This window comes from Phodopus roborovskii, unplaced genomic scaffold (assembly GCF_943737965.1).
Source record: "Phodopus roborovskii unplaced genomic scaffold, PHOROB, whole genome shotgun sequence".
NCBI classification, from domain to species: Eukaryota; Metazoa; Chordata; class Mammalia; order Rodentia; family Cricetidae; genus Phodopus; species Phodopus roborovskii.
The window spans coordinates 3805519-3823151 of NW_026126469.1; the positions used below are offsets into that span (position 1 = coordinate 3805519).

Below are 17633 nucleotides of genomic sequence, written 5' to 3' on the forward strand. Positions count from 1 at the left end.
TCCCACAATTTCCCAAGCAATGTGTGTCATGAGCTTGCTAGGCTCTCAACCCCAGGCTGCTGTCCCTCCAAGTGATAAGGCTGGCCTGGTCTTGAAGTTGTCTCAGAAGCATTTCCTCTTACTAGATACAGTCACTCCCAGGGAAGGGACAAGCTGCAGAAGAGATCCAAGTCACTCCACCACTGTGCTTTCCTTAGTGGGGCCAGAGGTCACTAATGAGGGTACGGCTGGTCTGTGTAGCTGAGAGTGCCCTTAAAGATCCTATTCAGTCCTCTTGTCTCTACAAGCATGTGTGAGCCACCATGCCTGGTTAATGCTGTGCCGGGGCTGTGAGTACAGGCAGCTGCAGCAGTCATAAGAGGATGTTGGGTCCCCAGGAACTTGGGTTGTGAACCACCCAGTGTGGATGCTGGGAAGTGACCTTGGGGGCCCTTCTGAAGAGCAGCAAGCATTCTTAACCACTGAACCATCTCCCCAGCCTCGGGTTTATTTTTTATCATAGTTCTTTGAAATTTGTTAGATATGCCTCTTCCTCCTCTTTCCAGTCCAGCTTTCCTGTATTCTTAAATCTGTTGATAACCAGTCCCCTGTCCACATCAAAGAAAAAAACATTTGTATACTGAAGAACAAAAATAGAGCGGGGAGTTGGTCCCAGGACATACTAAAAAACCACAAAGAAACCCTGCCTTGAACCCCCCCCCCCAAAATAGTATTCAGCATCCATCCCTGGATAATTGCCTAAAGACTTGGGGCCGTGAGCACCAACATACATTTCCTCTCAGCTTTTTTTCTCTGTAGCTCTACCTAGGCATTATCTTCTCAAACATAATAAGGGCTATGAAGATGGGTCAATGGGCAAAGTGCTTCTGGCCATGTAAGTATGATGGCCTGAGTTTGTATATTCCAGAACCCATGTAAAAGCCAAATATAGTAAACACATGTAACCTCAGTACAGAGGAGACAGGGACAAGCAGACCCATGAAGCTTTCTGGCCATCATCTAGCTGAATTGGTAAGACCGTCATATTTTTTCAATCAATTTTAGCTTTGTGTGTGTGTGTGTGTGTGTGTGAGAGAGAGAGAGAGAGAGAGAGAGAGAGAGAGAGACCTATATGTATATGTATGTCCTCTAGCCTCTGCAAATGAACACATGGGTACACACACACCCTAAACACAGGCTCACTGAAAACCAACTAGAAGTTGGAGTTAGAGGCATCTGTGTAGAAAGCTGGGCTTGGTAGCATGCTTGCAATCCCAAGGTTAGGAAAGCAGAGAAAAAAATGACCCTTAGGGCTTGCTGGTCTAGCAGAATTGGGAAGCTCTGGTATCTTTCCTCAAGAGCCATTTGCCTTGTTTTTTAAGACAGCATTTTTCACCAGGACCTAGGTTTCAATGATGAGACTATGCTGACTGGTAAATCCCAGGGGTCTTCCTGTCCCCACCTTGTCAGTGCCGAGGTTCAAGCATGCCTGTTACAAGCATATCTTTTCTCTGAGCACTGAGCACGAAGCATGGAACCTCATGTTTGTGCAGCAAGCACTACCACCTGGCCTATCCCCCCCCAGCCCCTAAAGCTGTATAAACAAGAGGAGGAATGAAACAGAGGGCTGATAGCCAACCCGCTGCTTGGATTTCCTCATTTTTAACTTCTTACTTTAATGTGAGTCCTGGTCCCAGTTCTCAGGAATAGGCATTTGGAAATTCACATGAATCCAAGAAACTATCCCAAACCCAGATTTGGGTGCTGGGAAGAGTTCCAGAAAGGTCCTTGGAGGGCCTTTAGTTTCCAGGTCACTGTCAGGAGCCCCAGGTTCTTACAGAAATTGCTCTCAACTTCCCAGAAATGAAAACCTTGAAGAGCCAGGAATAGTGTGCATGCAGACATATCTTTGTGAATTTGCAGTCAGCCTGGTCTACATAGTGAGCTCCAGGATAGCCAGGGCTACAGAGTGTCTCAAATAAAGAATAAGAAAAGAAAACCTTGAGGGATGTGGAAGTGGGTAGGGTGAGGGGTGGACAGCGACTGGGCTCCAACAGAGAGCAGCCCCTTTGACTAACTAGGTAAAAGTGCACACTTCACAAACCCAGACAGATCTGTCGCTGAACCACATTCTCCAAAGCTGTCCTCCGACCTCCACAGGCACACTGTGGCTTTTTGTGCATGCACTGAGATGTGCACCCACATCACATACACATACACACAAGGATTGTCTTTAACTTCAAAAATTGTGCCTAGTGGAAGGCCTGTGAGTCTGGCAGGTGCCCTCAAAGGGCGGTGAAGCCCTCACACTGGCTAACCCTCTTGCTCCGCCTCCCTGTGCCTTCCCGTCCTTGCCACTGCTACCCCACCAGCCAAGCCTAGGCTCATGGTATAGTGTTCTTCAAGCTGATCCTGTAGCTGCATATGCCCATGAAAAGCCTGTGTCTGGGCCCCCACCCCAGTGCTGATCCTAGCAGTACAAACAGCTGGGCTCTTTTTCCTCTAGGACCACTCTGGTTTGGGCTCCAGATGTTGTGGCACTTGACCACTAGATGGCACCAGAAGAATATTTCTACCTTACCAACAATGGCCTTCAAAGTGTTCAAAGAGGTCCTTCCCATCATTGGTCTTAAAATAACAAGGTGTCCTGCCACACACAGACAGAGTGTAATTGAAATGCCAGTGCCTTGCCTCTAGAACAAATGCTTTCACACTTGCTTCTCAAAGTATACATATAAATCAGTAATGAAAGCCCCTGGAAGCTGGATGGGGTGATGCATCTCTGCAAGTTCAAGGCCAGCCTGGTCTATACAGACAGTGTCTTAAAAAAAAAAAAAAAAAAAGGTGGGAGTTGCTCTGGAGAGAAGAGTCAAAAGTTAAGAGCTCCAGCTGCTCTTGCAGAGGATCTGAATTTGAGTCCCTGCACCCACACGGTAGCTCACAGCCATCCACAACTCCAAGGGATCCAACACTCTTCTGGAAGCAGGCAAACACTCATAAGAACTGAAAAGCCTCCAAGGCTAGAGTCACACTGAGTTATTGGTTGTTGCCTTAGTGTGCTAGAGTCCTTGAAGAATAACTGCTGGTTGCATTCACTGGCTGTGGACTTCCTGGCAGCCAATCACCAGGTTAGTGACTTGCATCAGATTTGAAGTTAGGTTGGCTTTTATCCAGCTGGTGTTTAAGGAACATCTTTAAAAGGGGATGCTACCATCCAAGTTATTTTGGGAAAGTTGGTATGAGGCATTACCACTTAAAGAGGAACCAGAACTTCTTCCTGACTGTCAACCTGGATAAGTTGTGGACACTGGTCAGTTAGCAGACCCACGTCAATGCTGCCAGGATCAAGACTGGAGCTGCTCCCATCATTGATGTTGTGCAATCAGGCTACTCCAAAGTTCTGGGGGAAGGAAAAGCTCCATAAGCAGCCTGTCATCATGAAAACCACGTTTTTTCAGCAGAAGAGCTAAAGAGAGGTACCTGTGTCCTGGTGGCTTGAACTGCCCAGGGAGGTTAATTAGGTGTTACCATTTTCAAAAAAGAAAGGAAGAAAGAAAGAAAGAAAGAAAAGGAAAGAAAAGAAAAGAAAAAGAATTGTAAAGCCACTGGAGATGTTAGGAACATAGCTTGGTTGGTAGAGTGCTTACCTAGCATGAACAAAGCCCTGAGTTGGATCCCAGCACTGTACGAATCAGGCATGGTGCTGTAAGATCTCAGACATGGTAATTCATACAGAGCTCGGGGGACAGGGTATCAGAGGCTTATGAAGCTAGTTTGAGGCCAGCCTGGGCTACAAGAAACTGCCTGAAAAGAAAAAGGGAAAACCCCTGGAGTATTTCCCATGTTGCTATGTGCAACAAGCACCTGGGGGAGGGGTGCTGTACTCAAGGACACTCTGTACCCTTCCCAGCAGCCACATAACTAGACAGAAGTTCTAAGACTCTGTACCTAAGAAGTCTATGATTTGGCCTAAGTCTTCTCAAACATAGGGAGGCCATTTCCTTACCCCAAAAAGCTCCTTTCTGTCCCTCTCCCCCCTTGCTTTTGTTGTTGCTTGTTAGGGGTGATGCTGCAGATTGACCAGATGTTGTACGTGCTGTACCTCCTGTTTTTCTGGATCACAGTACTCTGAACTCAAATGACTTCCAGAACCGTCTTGACCCATCTGGGTGTGCTTCAGGGGTATGAACACCACCAGGCTGTGTTGGGAACTGTGTGACCATGCTATCGATGGTCTAAGTGTCTGTCTACCCATGGACTGAGTGTACTTTTCTGTGTGTCTACATATCAGGTAATGGTGTGTGTGTGTGTGTGTGTTGTAGTTAATGTCTTAGTATCCAGCAGCTTTGGTAGAATATATACATGTTACAGGTTACGTCACTGTGTCTCTGTACCACTAATGGAGGCTGTAGATGGTGACAGAGGAATGTCCCTTGATGTTTCTGTCAAATGACAGTGGTGTATATGTTGCAAGTTTACATGTACTCTCCTGAGTATGTGTTGATATTCTGTCTAGTACAATGGTATATATTACAGAGTACATGTTTAGTGGGTGTGTTGAATTTTTGCCTTATGTTTCTGTGTGTGGTGGTTATGTGTGTGAGGTCAGCACTGGCCTCTTTTTCATGACATTATGAATTGTGTGTGTGTGCTGCAAGGAATTCAGTCTCTGTGGGGCAGGTAGCCCATGTGTTCATATGATATGCTCCAATTCTTTCACCATGCCTGAAGTGTGTATGTTGCAGAATGTCTTGCATTCCTATGTCCACTGGATTTGCAGTGTCCCTGTGCTTTGTGTGTTTTGAGGGCTAATAGTCCTCTGCATTGCGGTGGGCTGGCTGGACGTGTGTGTGGCAGGGCATATGTCCTTTGGTGTGTATGTGAAGTGCTGCAGTGTGTGTTGGACATGGAGGTTTGTTTCTGTCTAGTTGCCTCTGTGTGTCTCAGGGAGTTCTGGAGCCTTGATGAGTATGTTTCACCTTCTTTGGATGCACTGGTTTGTCACACACACTTGTGTGTGTGTGTGTGTGTGTGTGTGTGTGTTGCATTGAGTGTGTTAGTATTTCTGTGCACAGTGGCAAATGTATTGTGCCACAAGACAAACAACTGCTGGTGTGTGTGCATGTGGGCGGTGCCTGGCACAGCCTAACCTATCTGAGTGATATGTGCTGCATCCTGCTGGAAACCAGACGGAGCCCAGGCTCCTCTCCGGTCCCGACATTCCATTGTGCTCTGTGCTAAAAAAAAAAATAAATAAAAAAAATGGCGTTTTCCACGACTCATAATTTTTCCTCCTCAATCACTACCAGATGTGAGCTCTGTGGTCCCCATCCCCATGGCAACAGAGGTTCCAGCAGTTGTGGTTCCCTTTTGTGGCGCCTGCCCTGGGAGCTGGCACTACTGCAAGCCCAGAGGGGGTGGGGAATACCGGCTGGTGAAAGACATTTAAGGGGAACTCTTGGTGAGGGTGCAGGCAGCAAGACTGGCTGAAGGAAAGAAAGGCTCTTTGCTCTGGGATGTGCCCACAGAGAGGTTCCTGCAGGCCAGGCTTCCTGACAGTGGAAGAAGCCCCAGGCCAGGACTGAGACATTCTTGCACTGTCCAGATCGTAAGAGTTCAGACTAGGGGAACTGAGGGCTAGAATAAGGAACTGAGAAGTAAGGGAAAGGCCACTGTGGCAGGACGACTTGTTAGGGGCACAAAGTGGACAAGAGTGGTGTTTGCCAAGTGTCCCACACTACACTGACTGTCCTGCCCTGGCCTCTGCCCCCTTCTGGCTGATGCTGAGGCCAGCTGAAGCCCCAGCAGCTAGTATGGCTTGGTGCCATTCAAGCCACAAGACCACAGCAGGAAGGGTGCCTTGCTGGCCAAAGGAAGACATCTGGCACAGAGACAGCGGGATTGCCATCATGAGTTACCCAGTCAGGCCAGCCTGAGGCGTTGTGTCCATCAGCTGCTCTGGATGTCATTTCCATTCAGGTGTGGGACCAAGACTGACTTCAAAGTGGTAGTCAGCTGCCCAGGGAACAAGGGTCCTGAGCTGCCAGCATTGGAGACACGTGAAGCAGGAAGATGCTGGCAGATTTTGAGCTGGGCATCAAGAGATGGGAGGAAGTGCTGGAGACCTGGCTCTGCAGCCAAGAGCATAGTTTGCTCTTACAAAGGACCCACATTTGATTCCCAGCACCCAGTCCCATAAGATCTTACATCCTCTTTTGACCTCTGTGGCACCAGGCATATACATGGTACACATACATACATGGAGACGCATACCTAAACGAATAAATATTTTAAAATTAAAAAACAAAAACATGGAGAAGCCACACCTATAATCTTGGTACTTGGGAAGCTGAGGCAGAAGTTCAAGGTCATACTGTGACCCTGTCCCAACAATAAAAAAGATGGGAGATGGAAGAGTCTGCTACAGGCAGGACCATGAGAGGAACCCAAACAGCTTTCCAAAACTAATGGTCAGTGGAACCCCTGGAGGAGCACAGGTCCGAGGCTCAGAAAGTCCAGGTAGGAGTCTGCCAGGGGAGATGAAGGTACTAGGATGAGCTGGGGACAGACACAAATGGTTCAAGAGAAGGCCCAGCAGGCTGTATTTCTTGAAGCGTATGGAGACAGGGTAGAAAGGTTCCCATTGGGGACAAGGCACCCATTGAGGCAGACCACAGGCTCTGTGCAGTTGCAGACTGTGAGACCTGGCTGCCCATTGTCCCCACCTCTGTCTCACCAGAAACAGTTCTGTCCTCTGGATCCATCCACCCTTCTTCCCAAGTGACAGCTCAGGATTGGTGGGTTTTTCATAGTTCGTGGACACCCACAGTGGGGACTCCAAGGTTCCATAAGATGGGCATCTTTGCCCATGACCTCAGGCAAGAAGTAATCAGAGCACAGAAAGTGGGGAGAAGCATTTTATTAAAAAGAGCTTTGGTTTGGCCCTGCTAGGAGGAACCCATTCTGGAGGTCCCAGATGGGATGGGAGCAGCCCTGCCTGGGACCTATAAATACATTTAAGGTCACCAGAGTCGCCCCTTGGGGGGGTCCCACAATTGTGGGGTGGTGGCAGGCCATCAAAACCAGCTTGATAGCTGAGGGACCAGGGCTGATGTCGGGGTTGCGAAGGGACAAGCCAAAATGCGCCGAGCCCCCTGAGGGGCAGAGACCAGCTCTCCTCCCCAGGTTAGGGTCAACCGGACACTCAGAAGCCCAGTCAATGGAAGCAGCCTCTGGCTATCTTTAAGAAAAAAGACCCTACAGCCATAGGCACCAGGCCCTGGCAACAGAGGCAGCCGCGCTCCTGGCGTCAGGCAAGCACACTCTTGGCCATTAAGAAGTCTGTAGGCTCTCCCAGCCATGGCCAGACGCGGATTGCTAGAAAAGCTCCATAACACTGCTAGCCGGGGCGAGTAGCCAGCTGAGAGCCTAGGAGGCTGCGGGTGGCGCGCCCGCCCTGCCCAGCTCCCCCGCCGCCTCTCTGCTCTTCTTCCGCGGCGGTTTCTGGATGGGGGTCTTCTTCCGAGGGGTCTCTGGCGCGGATGTACCGGCCGCTGCCTTCTCGGGCGCCATGGCCTCCAACGCCGCGGACGCGAGGGCCGTCGAGGCCGGGAGCACGGAGCGCTTAGCCTTCTGCGGCGGCGGCGGCTTCTCCCGCGGCCCCGGCGGCCCCTCGGCGCGGCCCAGGCTGCGAGTCTTGTCGCGCAGCTCCGCTGCCAGCATAGAGGCAGCCTCGGGCGCGCTGCGCGGGGGACCACCCGCGTCCGTGGACTCCGAGAGACCCGGGCCGCGGCCGCGCGCTCGGGCCCGGGGCGGCGAGGGTGCGGTCGGGGCGGGGATCTCCTCGGTCAGGCCCGGGGACTGCACCGACGTGTTGCTGGGGGTCCGTTTCTTCCCGCTAGGGCTCGGCGCAGCTATGCGGCCTGCGGGCGGCGGTGAAGGGGCAGCAGTCGCGGAGCCCTGCTTGCCGTGGATCCAGGACACTTTAGGTTTGGTGGCAGGGTCGGGTGGCGGCGGTTTCTTGCGTTCTGGCGACGGAGACAATGACAAGCCCCCAGCCTCACCTCGGGACCGGGCCGGCCGGGCCTCGCGCCGGGTCACACGCGCGTACAGCGCTCCCCCGGGACCCTCTACGCTGGACGCTGAGCGCTCGCTGTCTGAAGATGCAGGGAGGGCCGCCGCCTCCTCCACGGGCGCCGGGGTGCTCATGGGCATTAGCGACGCCGCAGGCACCTCAGCCGGAGCGGCAGGAACTTCCGGGTCTCGGCTCTCAGTAGTCGCCTCTAACAAGGGAAGGACAAGGGAGTCACAATATCCAATAGTGCGTGGATCCCTCCCTCCTCTACCGAGGCCCAGCTGTCTTTGTGTGGTGCTTCCATTGCATTACCACAAACTTAGTGGGAATCCCTAGGGTGTGGGCTGACTGCTGGAGAATGAGGAATAAATACTTTTTCAGGATTCAGGATTCAGACTTCGTGCCCCCCCCCACCACACCCAAGTCTCAGAGGCCCCAGTCATTAACTTTAAAAAGTAAGATTTCTGATGTGGGGATAGTCACTTGCCAGTTCCTTCCGACTACCTACTTTGTCTCTTCTGCCACTCCCTATCCGGGTCCAGCCCCAGAAGTGAATGATTGGTTGGGTACAAGAGATAGCTTTGTAGCTGCAGGCCTGTGGCCAACAACTTCTAGATCTTGGCCCCTTAGTGCCGGATTCTCACGTCTCCACTTCCAGCACAGCAAGGCCTTCTGCTGCGCCAGAGGGATGCCCATGCAGGGCCAAACTCACCCTCATGGGGCACGCAGTACACAGGGCCTTCATCTGTGGTGTCAAAGGATGAGAAAGAAGCCCTTGAGGACCATGATGGTGAGGGCTGCTCCAGACCTGAAGGTGGTTCCAGGAAACTGCAGTTGAGTGTGTTCTCCAGGTCATGATGGGCCACTGAAAAAAAGGGAGTGAGGCACAGTTGCCAAGGGTCTTGCCTTTTCCCCATCTGTGCCTTTAATTAGCTAAATGTGAATGGAATGGTCATGACCAGCCCCTCCAGAAAGCTACAGGTTGGACATGAAGTTCAACTGAGTCACATTAGGTCGGGGCTGAAGAATGGGTAGCAGGCAAACCCAGTAGAGAGGAACAAAGAAGCTGGGTATGGTAGTGCATGCTGTAATCCCAGCATGGGAAAGTCTGAGGACAGAGGATCATTGTGAGCTTGACACTAGCCTAAGGCACACAGCTGAGTTCCAGCACAGCCTGGCCTATGGTATTAGACCCTGACTCAAAATCAAAAAGAAAGAAAGAAAAAGAAACGGGCTGGAGAAGTGACTGAGAGCACTGGCTGCTCCTCCAAACCCTCCCGGTAGTTCATAAGCATCTGTAACTCCAGTTCCAGAGGGTCTGATGCCCTCTTCTGGCCTCCACAGGCACCAGGTACACAAGTGGTGCACACCTACAAGAAGGCAAAACACCTTACACATAAAATGAGTATACTTTTAAAAGATAGTTAAAAAAAAAAATAAAAGAAGCAGGAAAAGACGTGAGCCAAATGCTGTCATCTGGAAGAGTAGACAAGAGTAAAGAAGCACAGAGACGAGTACACGTGGCCCGGAACCCCCCCCTCCCCAGGCTCTCCCACCAACTCCGGACTCTGCCTGGTGGACTTGGGGAAACCTGGAGTACTTCAGAGTCCAAATGTGCAGAGGCAAGACAGCTGCTGGGCTCCGGCTTCCCAGCAGCCTTCGCACACAGGCTCAGCCCTGATACCTCTGCTAGAACGAACCAAAGCACTGTCCAGCTGTCCCCTTTACCTCCTAAGAGGCTGAATGGTCCCACCAATCTTCAGAAACAAGTCGCCTAAAGGAAGGGGCCACCGACTTTTGTGCCATCAACATTGAACATCTGCTGTAGACTGTAGGGGACCAGCCTGCCCTTTTCCAAAAAGGACTCCAGTAACTGTTGGAAACCAAACTGTTGGGTGTGCTTTAGCATGGGGTTCACCTTATACACACATGTGTGCACTAGTTCCCCTGCAGCTCTGCATATCAATGTAGGGTAGAGACCTACGGATCAGGTGACCTGCCACACAATCATGGATTCCCATGCCTCCTGCATACCCTCCAATATTTGCCCACACATCTTGCACTCCTTCCTTCCCCTACAGCCTCGCCCATAAAAACATCCTCACTTCCTTTCCTCCAGTCGCACCTCTCCACTCCCACACACATCGAAATTCAAGGGCCCCCCATTTCTACACTGAGTCTTGTACCCCTTTACATCGTTTCTTAGAAACCTCCTGTAGTGGGTTACCCCTGAGTCCCAGAGCCTACATTCTCACCTACGACTTTGGGTAGCTTCTGTCTGCGAAGCGGGATTCGGGGAAGCTTCATGCTGATGCGGCTGAAGCTCCCGCAAAGGCGCTGAGGTGCCTTCTTCCTTCCAAGCGTGAGATCCCTGCGGGGGCGGGGCCTGAGCGAAGGGGCAGGGCGGGACTGGGAGGGGCGGTTCAATCTCGGTGGGAACAGAAAGGGGAGGGCCGGATGAAAGAGAGGGTTGGGCCCTGCCCAGGGGTGGGTTCTATATTCAAGAAACACACCCAGTCGCCGAGACTGAGCGATCTAAACCAAGCGGTGGGGGGGGGGCGGGGCGGGTTTGGGGCCTCACCGGCGTGCCGGGTCCTTGCCTCGGCAGGCGCAGCAGCAGCCGAGCAGCGAGAGAAGCAGGCCCAGGAGCAGCGTGAGCAGTGCGCCCGCGCCCATCACACCTTTGCGCTGATTGGTCTCTGTGGGGAGCAGCGGCTCAGCGCAGGATCACGCACCCCACGTCATTCCCTGGCCCGACGTTCTTCACCCACTCACCCAGGTGGCAGGCACCGGTGACCGGGTCGCATGATTCCTCGTGACAGCTGCAGGCCTGGGCGCAGTCCACGCCGTGGAGCCCGGCAGGGCATGTTACATTACAGCTGCAAAGTTTTGGGGTCAAGTAGGGCCGTGGTGGCTCCCCAGAACGCCTCCTTCCCCTGCACCGGCCATCATTACTGGCTGGTCTCCGGTGCCCTATCCAAGCTCCTGACTCCATTCTCTAGAGGCTGAAGCTCACCCTCACCTGAGGGCGGGCACTCACTTGATAACCAGTTTGGAAATGTGTGTGCTATCTGCGGGAGGGAGTCTGAAGGATGAGGCGTGGTTACCAGGGACTGGCTACTGTGTGAGTGGAAAATGGAGATCCCAGTCCAGACCACGGACTGGCTCTACACCTATCTGTGTCACATCAGGATGCCACTTTGCCAGATTTCAGTCTGAGAGCAAGCTTCAAATCAGATACTGCCCCAAAGTGCTTGCTGCCACTTCCTGAAGCACCAGCCCCTGAGGTCTAAGTGTCAGGTACATATTCCCTATCCCTCTCCAGGTTCCCTCCCACTCACTGAGGTCCGTGAACACCAGGGCTGCAAAGGCAGCGCCCAGACTGGAAGTCACAGTGGCCGCTGCCGCAGTCAGAGCACACGAAGGCACAGTCCTCACCGTAAGTGCCATTACTGCACTTGGTCTCGCACCTTAGTATCAAGAGAGGAGGTGTGAGCTGAAATGTCAAGCCAGAGGCCACAAGGCCTACAGAGCCCACCGTGCAGGGAGGGACTACATGGGAGCCAGGACTAGGGAGCTGCTTGTCTGGGCTGAAGCAGGCATGGGCTGCTCACCGGTCGCCGATCCAGCCCGCATTGCAGCGTGTACACTTGCCAGTGACATGGTTGCAGGCGTGCCCATCGCGGCAGGGCGGGCAGCGGTGGCCACAACCCTCACCATAGAAACCGGTGGCACAGGGTTGGTCACATTTGGTTCCGTTCCAGCCGGGTTCGCACGTCACACAACGGCCATCAGCTACAGTGCACGGCTGCTGACCCTTGCACTGGCCACACCTAGGAAAGGGTCAGGAAGCTGGGCTGGATGGAGCTCCGCTTCACCCCTCAGCCTTCCCGCCACCGGGCCCCCATGCTTACCGACGGCGACAGCCCAGGCCATAGAAGCCAGCAGGGCATGGCTCGCGACAATACTTGCCCCGGTAGCCCGGATCGCAGGCGCACGTGCCGTCTACCGGGTGGCACCGACCGTGAAAGCATTGGCAATAGCGATCGCACCGTGCGCCGAACGTGTGCTCGCGACACTGGCAGCGGCCGCTTTGCTGCTCGCAGGGCGATGAGTTGCAGGCACACTGGTTGTTGCAGCTGCGGCCCCACCAGCCTGCGTGGCACAGGCAGGCGCCGGTCTGTGGATCGCATCGCGATGTAGTGCTGCAGTAGCACGCGCTAGCGCATTGTGCACCCCACCAGCCCGGCTCGCAGCGGCACGCGCCGCTCCGCGGGTGGCACGTGCCATGCTGGCACTGGCACGCATGCTCGCAGCGCACACCCCAGCGGCGCGCGTGACACGTACACTGTCCGGTCACGTCCTCGCACTGTCCGTGCGGGTGGCAACTGCACCTCTCCTTGCAGTCTGGCCCCCAGAACTGGCGTGGGCACTCTGCAAGAACCAGGGGGGTAGGTTGAGTTGTTAGCCTGCATACACCTCACCCTCAGCTCCACCATAGTCAGCTCCCAAAGCCAACCTATCCCAATCTGCCTCCCTGCCTAATTTCCCTAGTTTCTCGCCAAGCTGCCCAATACACAACCCCACCTCGCCCCGCGCTCACTAGTGTCGCAGTTGGCACCGAAGTAGCCATGTCGGCAGCGGCACTCGCCTGGCCGCACGCACACCTCGTTTTCTGAGCATGTAGAATTGCCTTCGCATACCGCTGCAAACAAGAAAGGCTGAGCTGTCTTATGCGCTCTTTCAAACCTCCACCCTGTACCCACCTGCCCAGGACCCCACAAAGCCCCACTCACCAATCCCACACTCATCCCCCAACTGCTTCCAGCCAGCGCAGCACGTGAGCACCTGGGAACTTCAAGCAGAGGAGGGACATCTGAGCCTGATGCCCTTCCCTCTATACTCCTTCCCCAGCCTTCAGGGTGTCCTGCCTTGGGAAGGTGGTTGGATATCTAAGCCTGATGCTTGCCAGACAGTGGTAAGCAGGGGAATAACACATCTCAGCCGCCAGAAAGTGCATACCAAAGGGGCAAAGAGCAAGCCCCCCAAATCTCATCTTAAGAAATGCCATCTACAGGGACTCCACCATCCCATTGGGAAGCAGCGAGGCCAAGAAGGGGCTGTAGTGAATACAGAGTAGGAGTAGGGAGCCACCTCCCTCTCACCATCCTTTGAAGATCTGACACGTTGCTGAGGGTTAGGGGCCTAGCCAGACAGATGTTAGGGATCCAAATATGGCATGTGACATGACCGTAATGACACCACTGCCAGATGGGCTCGAGGGCACATGAGGCTAAAACTCAGGGTGGAGAAGTATCTGTGGAGGGGGGTGGAGCCAAGTGTAGACCCCTGCAGAGTTCCTTCAGAAGCCACCTTGCTGTAGGCCAGGGGAACCATACATGAAAGTCAAAGTAAACTGAGGCCCAGTGCTTCCAGAAGCAGAAGGGCTGGAGTATCTACTTGCATTTAATGTTTTACTCGAGTTATTTGACCTTACAAAGTACACACTATGTCAGTTTTCCAGGGGACTCTGTGGAGATGAAACCTTGAGTTACACTCCAGAGGCCAAATGTCTGAGTGCAGCATTTCAGGGTGGCACAGCCTGGAGAGGCCTTGGGTGTGAAGGCTCTGTCAGGGAAACAGGGAGGATGCCTCAGAGTTGAGTTTAGGTGTCCCCATTAAGGTAAAAGGGACAATCACTGAAACCACAGCTTCCCAGAATCTCACAAATCCAGATTTTTGCCCCAGTCCTACTGAAATGTAGCATTAGTTTACATTTTACAGAAAATGAGTGTGCTTCCTCTGGGGCTTGTGGATTAAGCTTCACGATGTCCCCACCATTTTGGGGTAAGGGTCATACTGTAGATAGGATCCAGCTGCCTCAAAAAGCCCCCTGCCCAGCCAAAGAGTTCTGTTTTACTTCAGATCAAAGTTGGGGCCTGATGGACAGAGGACATAAAACTAAGAGAACAGGCTTTGCATATTTTCCACAAATAAAAGTGGAACCCACAGAAAAAAAATGAAACAGACCTGTTTTTGCTGCCCCCATTAGCCCATCCACTTTGCCCCAGTGATGCCAAGGACCCCTTCTCAGAGAGACCCAAGTTCATAAGCCCCATCTCCTCTCACTTCTGCCTGGTTCTAGACCAGGCTGTCCAGACAGTGCCCCTTCACAGTTACCAAGTGGCCTGCTAGGAACCCCAGAAACACCGTCTTTCTTGGCTGGCCTAGTATGGTTCTGTAGTCAGGAGTCTGGGTCTAGGACACTCAATTGTGTTTATAGTAAGTTGGAGAGCAGATTGCAGTAACCAGAAAACTGTGCATATCTTAGCTCTTTCTTCCTGCCAGACCTATGGGTCCTGTTCTTTAAAACGGACAACCGTTTATCCTCCCCCTCCCCCCAATGTGTGTGTGTGTGTGTGAATAAATCACTGTGTGTGTGTGTGGAGGATGACTTGTGGGGGTCAGTTTTCTACCAATTGAACTCAGATCAGGCTTGGTGGTGGCACAATGTTCCTTTACCCACAGCTCAGCAGCCTCAGGTCCCACTCTTTAGCTAAAGAACCTGCAGCTCAGAGAAGTGCCTTGCCTGCACAGGACGATTCACAGTAATGGGAGCAGGTCACAGGAAGACTTGCACACAGCTGGCAACACTCAGCAGAGCCAAAGCCCATCTGGGTTCACGAAGAACAAGTCTAGGATCATCACTGCAGACAAGGATGGCCTGGTGAACTCATCCAATAGCTTACAAAGCCAAGTACTTGCTCCTGGAGCCAGTGTGTGGTGCTACAGGTTGATGCTATGGAGGCCACTATCACAGCTGTGTGGCAACTAGCTCATTTCCCCACCTTAGAGGTCACTCATTAGTATGTCTGTCCCTGGTCATTCACAGATCCAACCAAGAAAGCTTCTGTCCCTACCCGGTTTTGGTTCTCTGGGTTCCCATGTCTGGCTCTCCTCTTGCCTACAGACAGGGCTCTTCTGTGTCCTATCCATGGTAGCTTCTCCAGGGAGCTCCACCAGGCCCCACCAAGTCAGGTAAGAGTCATGCCAAGAGACCTGCTCCAGTGTGGCCTGCCCCCTGTCTTGTTAATGCAACTGCCCACTGGATGACATGACAACCTAGAGAGCTCAGGGGTGTCAAAAAAAAAAAAAAAACAATCTCCCCTGTCCTCTGTCTCTTCCTTCTCAGGTCACCCCTGCCTCTTCCATGCTGGGAAGCTGAGACCATGCCCACACCAGATCTACTGAGAAATAAGCCTCATTCCTCTCCAGATTCTATCGAAGTTGGCCTCTGGCCTCCAGAGAGCCACCTTTCACCCCCCAGGTAGCCCATCTGCCCTGGTGCCTCACAGTCTCATTCTCAAAGCACTTGACAAACCTCTTGTGTGCTTGGTATATCTTCAACACACATGCCTCCCGGCCCCCCCCCCCCCCGTGCCCGGCAGATGCAGAGCTTCCAAGGAACCTTCTAGAAGGGGAAGGGGTATTGGGTGAGATGTGTCCCAAATACCCTGCCTCCTTCTCTCCTGCTCATCATGGCAGGTCTCCCCTAATTATGCTAACTCAAATAACCACTTGCTGGCCAGGGAACTGGTCTCTGCAGCAGAATCCTTGCACTAAAAGGCCCCGTAAGCTGTACAGCATGATGTGCTGGTTGAGCTCGCTCCTTTCCCTTCTGGACCTCATTCATCGTAACCACAAGGATGGCCCAGACCTCTGGTGGGCACAGTCCAGAAACTGTTCTTCCCACAAACGCTCCACACACTGTCATGGCAATCTACCCCCACCTCCAGCACCCAGGAGCTCAGGCCCTTCCAACCCCATTTTATAGAGATGGAGACAGATCCAGAAAATGCAAGTATTTGTTCAGATCCAGACAGCCAGGATAGTCTGCTGCCAGGGTAAGAAGGCAAATGCTTCGCGGCTGTGGGTTACAGAGACCTCCTGCCGAGGTCCGTAGTTAGGAAAGTTTGGAGGTCAAGGGCTCCCCCACTCCAGCTTGATCCACCACCCGAGCCCCATCCCTTGGCCAGCCAGAGAAGGTCTGGTGCGGTCTGACCGCCCTCCCCAGGCACCGCCCCGCCTGCCTTGTCGCTGCATTCCTGGGGCCGGGGAGGCCCGGGACCAGGCGGCAGCGGCGATGCGAAGCAGATGGCTAGCCAGGCGGGCCCCCGCCTCCGAGGCGGGGCTCACTGCCGGGAGTGGTCTGCGGCATCTCGAACCGATTTCGGAAACCGCGCGGTTAGCTAGAAGCCCCTTGTCTACTTTAGCCCTACGAAACACTGGCTGAAGGTTCGCACCTCGGGGCGGGGGGAGGGAGTTCTTGGACCCAGGTGCCTCCGGGGGCCCCAGCCTGGAGTGCCAAAACAGTCTCCCCAGCGTCCGCAGAGGCGCCCCACCGCGGGTTCTTTGCCTCTACGCAGAGATGACTTGAGTGTGTCGTGTATCGGACCATTGGACAGGTCCCGGGGGTTCTGCACCTACTCCGAGGAGTTCTTCACCCTCCGGGCTCCATCGCCTTCTGCCTGGGCCTGTCCCACACCAGCTTCCCCAGCAAGATCCGCTTAGACACCCACCTCCGCCCACCCAGTGTCCTTCTGTTTCCACGTCCTCCCCATCGCGCGTCCATCATTGTCCTCAGCACTCTTGTTTCTGGTCCAACGTGAGCACTGGCTTTTTCGTGCTCATTTCCACCACCATCCTCCTCCCACCCCGTCCTTCCAAGTCTCAAGACTTTCCCAGTGCCCAGCTCACCCGAGGGTTGCCCCTTCGCAATTCTCACCCCGTGGGTGAGTCACTGACTCCTGGAGCCTGTGCATATGCTCTTCCCTCCCTCGGAATGCCCTTCCTTGGCTTTGAGAGTAACTCTTTTCTGGTCTTTCCTGACATTTCTGGACACCACATAGTACAACTTCTGGGGGGCCATTGCACTCCGTTATCCCCTCAGGTAATTTCTGGTCCAGTTGGCCCTCTGATGCACCCCGAGGCCCAGGCTCGGCCTGGAACCAAGCCCAAGTCGCGAGGGGAGGCCCGAGGAGCTCGTGTTACCAGTTTAGCCAGGTCCTGGATATCCCGGACCGAAACGGGGCGCCACTACCCCCAGCCCTCTTCGCGCCCCACGCCTCGGACAGGCCCAGCTCCTACCCGGGCGCGCGGCACACGTTGCGGCCTCGAGGGTTCAACTCCTGGGGCGACGCGAGAGCAGGCAGCAGCCAGAGCAGCAACAGTGGCGGCGGCGGCCCTCGGGCTCCCTGGCACCGCGCCGGCCCGGCCCCCCGGGACCCTGCGCCCTCCATGAGGCGCGGGTCAGGCGCGGGTGGGCGCGGGCGCGGGTGCGGCCACAGCAAGGGCGGCCGGAAGCGGAGTGCGAGGCCGGGCGGGGGGCGGCAGGAGGGGCGCCGGGCCGGGCAGGAAATTCCACATCGGCTCCCTGATCCTGGGCCAGCGCGGCCGGCCAGGCGGCAGCGCCCGCCCTGCGCACCAGACCCCACCCTCCGGCCGCGCCTCCGCCCCTTTGCTTGGCCCCCGCCCCCACCTGGCCACGCACGAACTCCGGGCGAACTTGGTGAGGGCCGTG

At 54.1% G+C, this 17633-nt stretch overlaps 1 protein-coding gene and 1 non-coding gene across 3 annotated transcripts; one reads left to right on the top strand and one right to left on the bottom strand.

The window, feature by feature from the left end:
* Positions 1-2992: 2992 nt before the first annotated feature.
* On the top strand, positions 2993-3120 carry LOC127227290 (small nucleolar RNA SNORA3/SNORA45 family). Its single transcript, XR_007834975.1, has one exon. It is a non-coding gene; the product is annotated as a small nucleolar RNA SNORA3/SNORA45 family (small nucleolar RNA).
* Positions 3121-6883: 3763 nt separating this feature from the next.
* Scarf2 (scavenger receptor class F member 2) lies at positions 6884-17546 on the bottom strand. Of its 2 annotated transcripts, none has more exons than XM_051191071.1 (11): positions 17201-17546; positions 12850-12908; positions 12657-12758; positions 11968-12487; positions 11668-11886; positions 11395-11523; positions 10829-10932; positions 10635-10752; positions 10309-10439; positions 8766-8918; positions 6884-8261 (listed from the first exon to the last, which is right to left on the bottom strand). In XM_051191071.1, exons 1-11 carry the CDS (start codon positions 17350-17352, stop codon positions 7408-7410), a joined length of 2541 nt encoding a protein of 846 aa, XP_051047028.1. In that variant the 5' UTR covers positions 17353-17546; the 3' UTR covers positions 6884-7407. The 2 variants fall into 2 exon arrangements, with proteins under 2 accessions (XP_051047028.1, XP_051047029.1); XM_051191072.1 differs by having other exon boundaries at positions 10309-10424; positions 17201-17545.
* Positions 17547-17633: the final 87 nt, after the last annotated feature.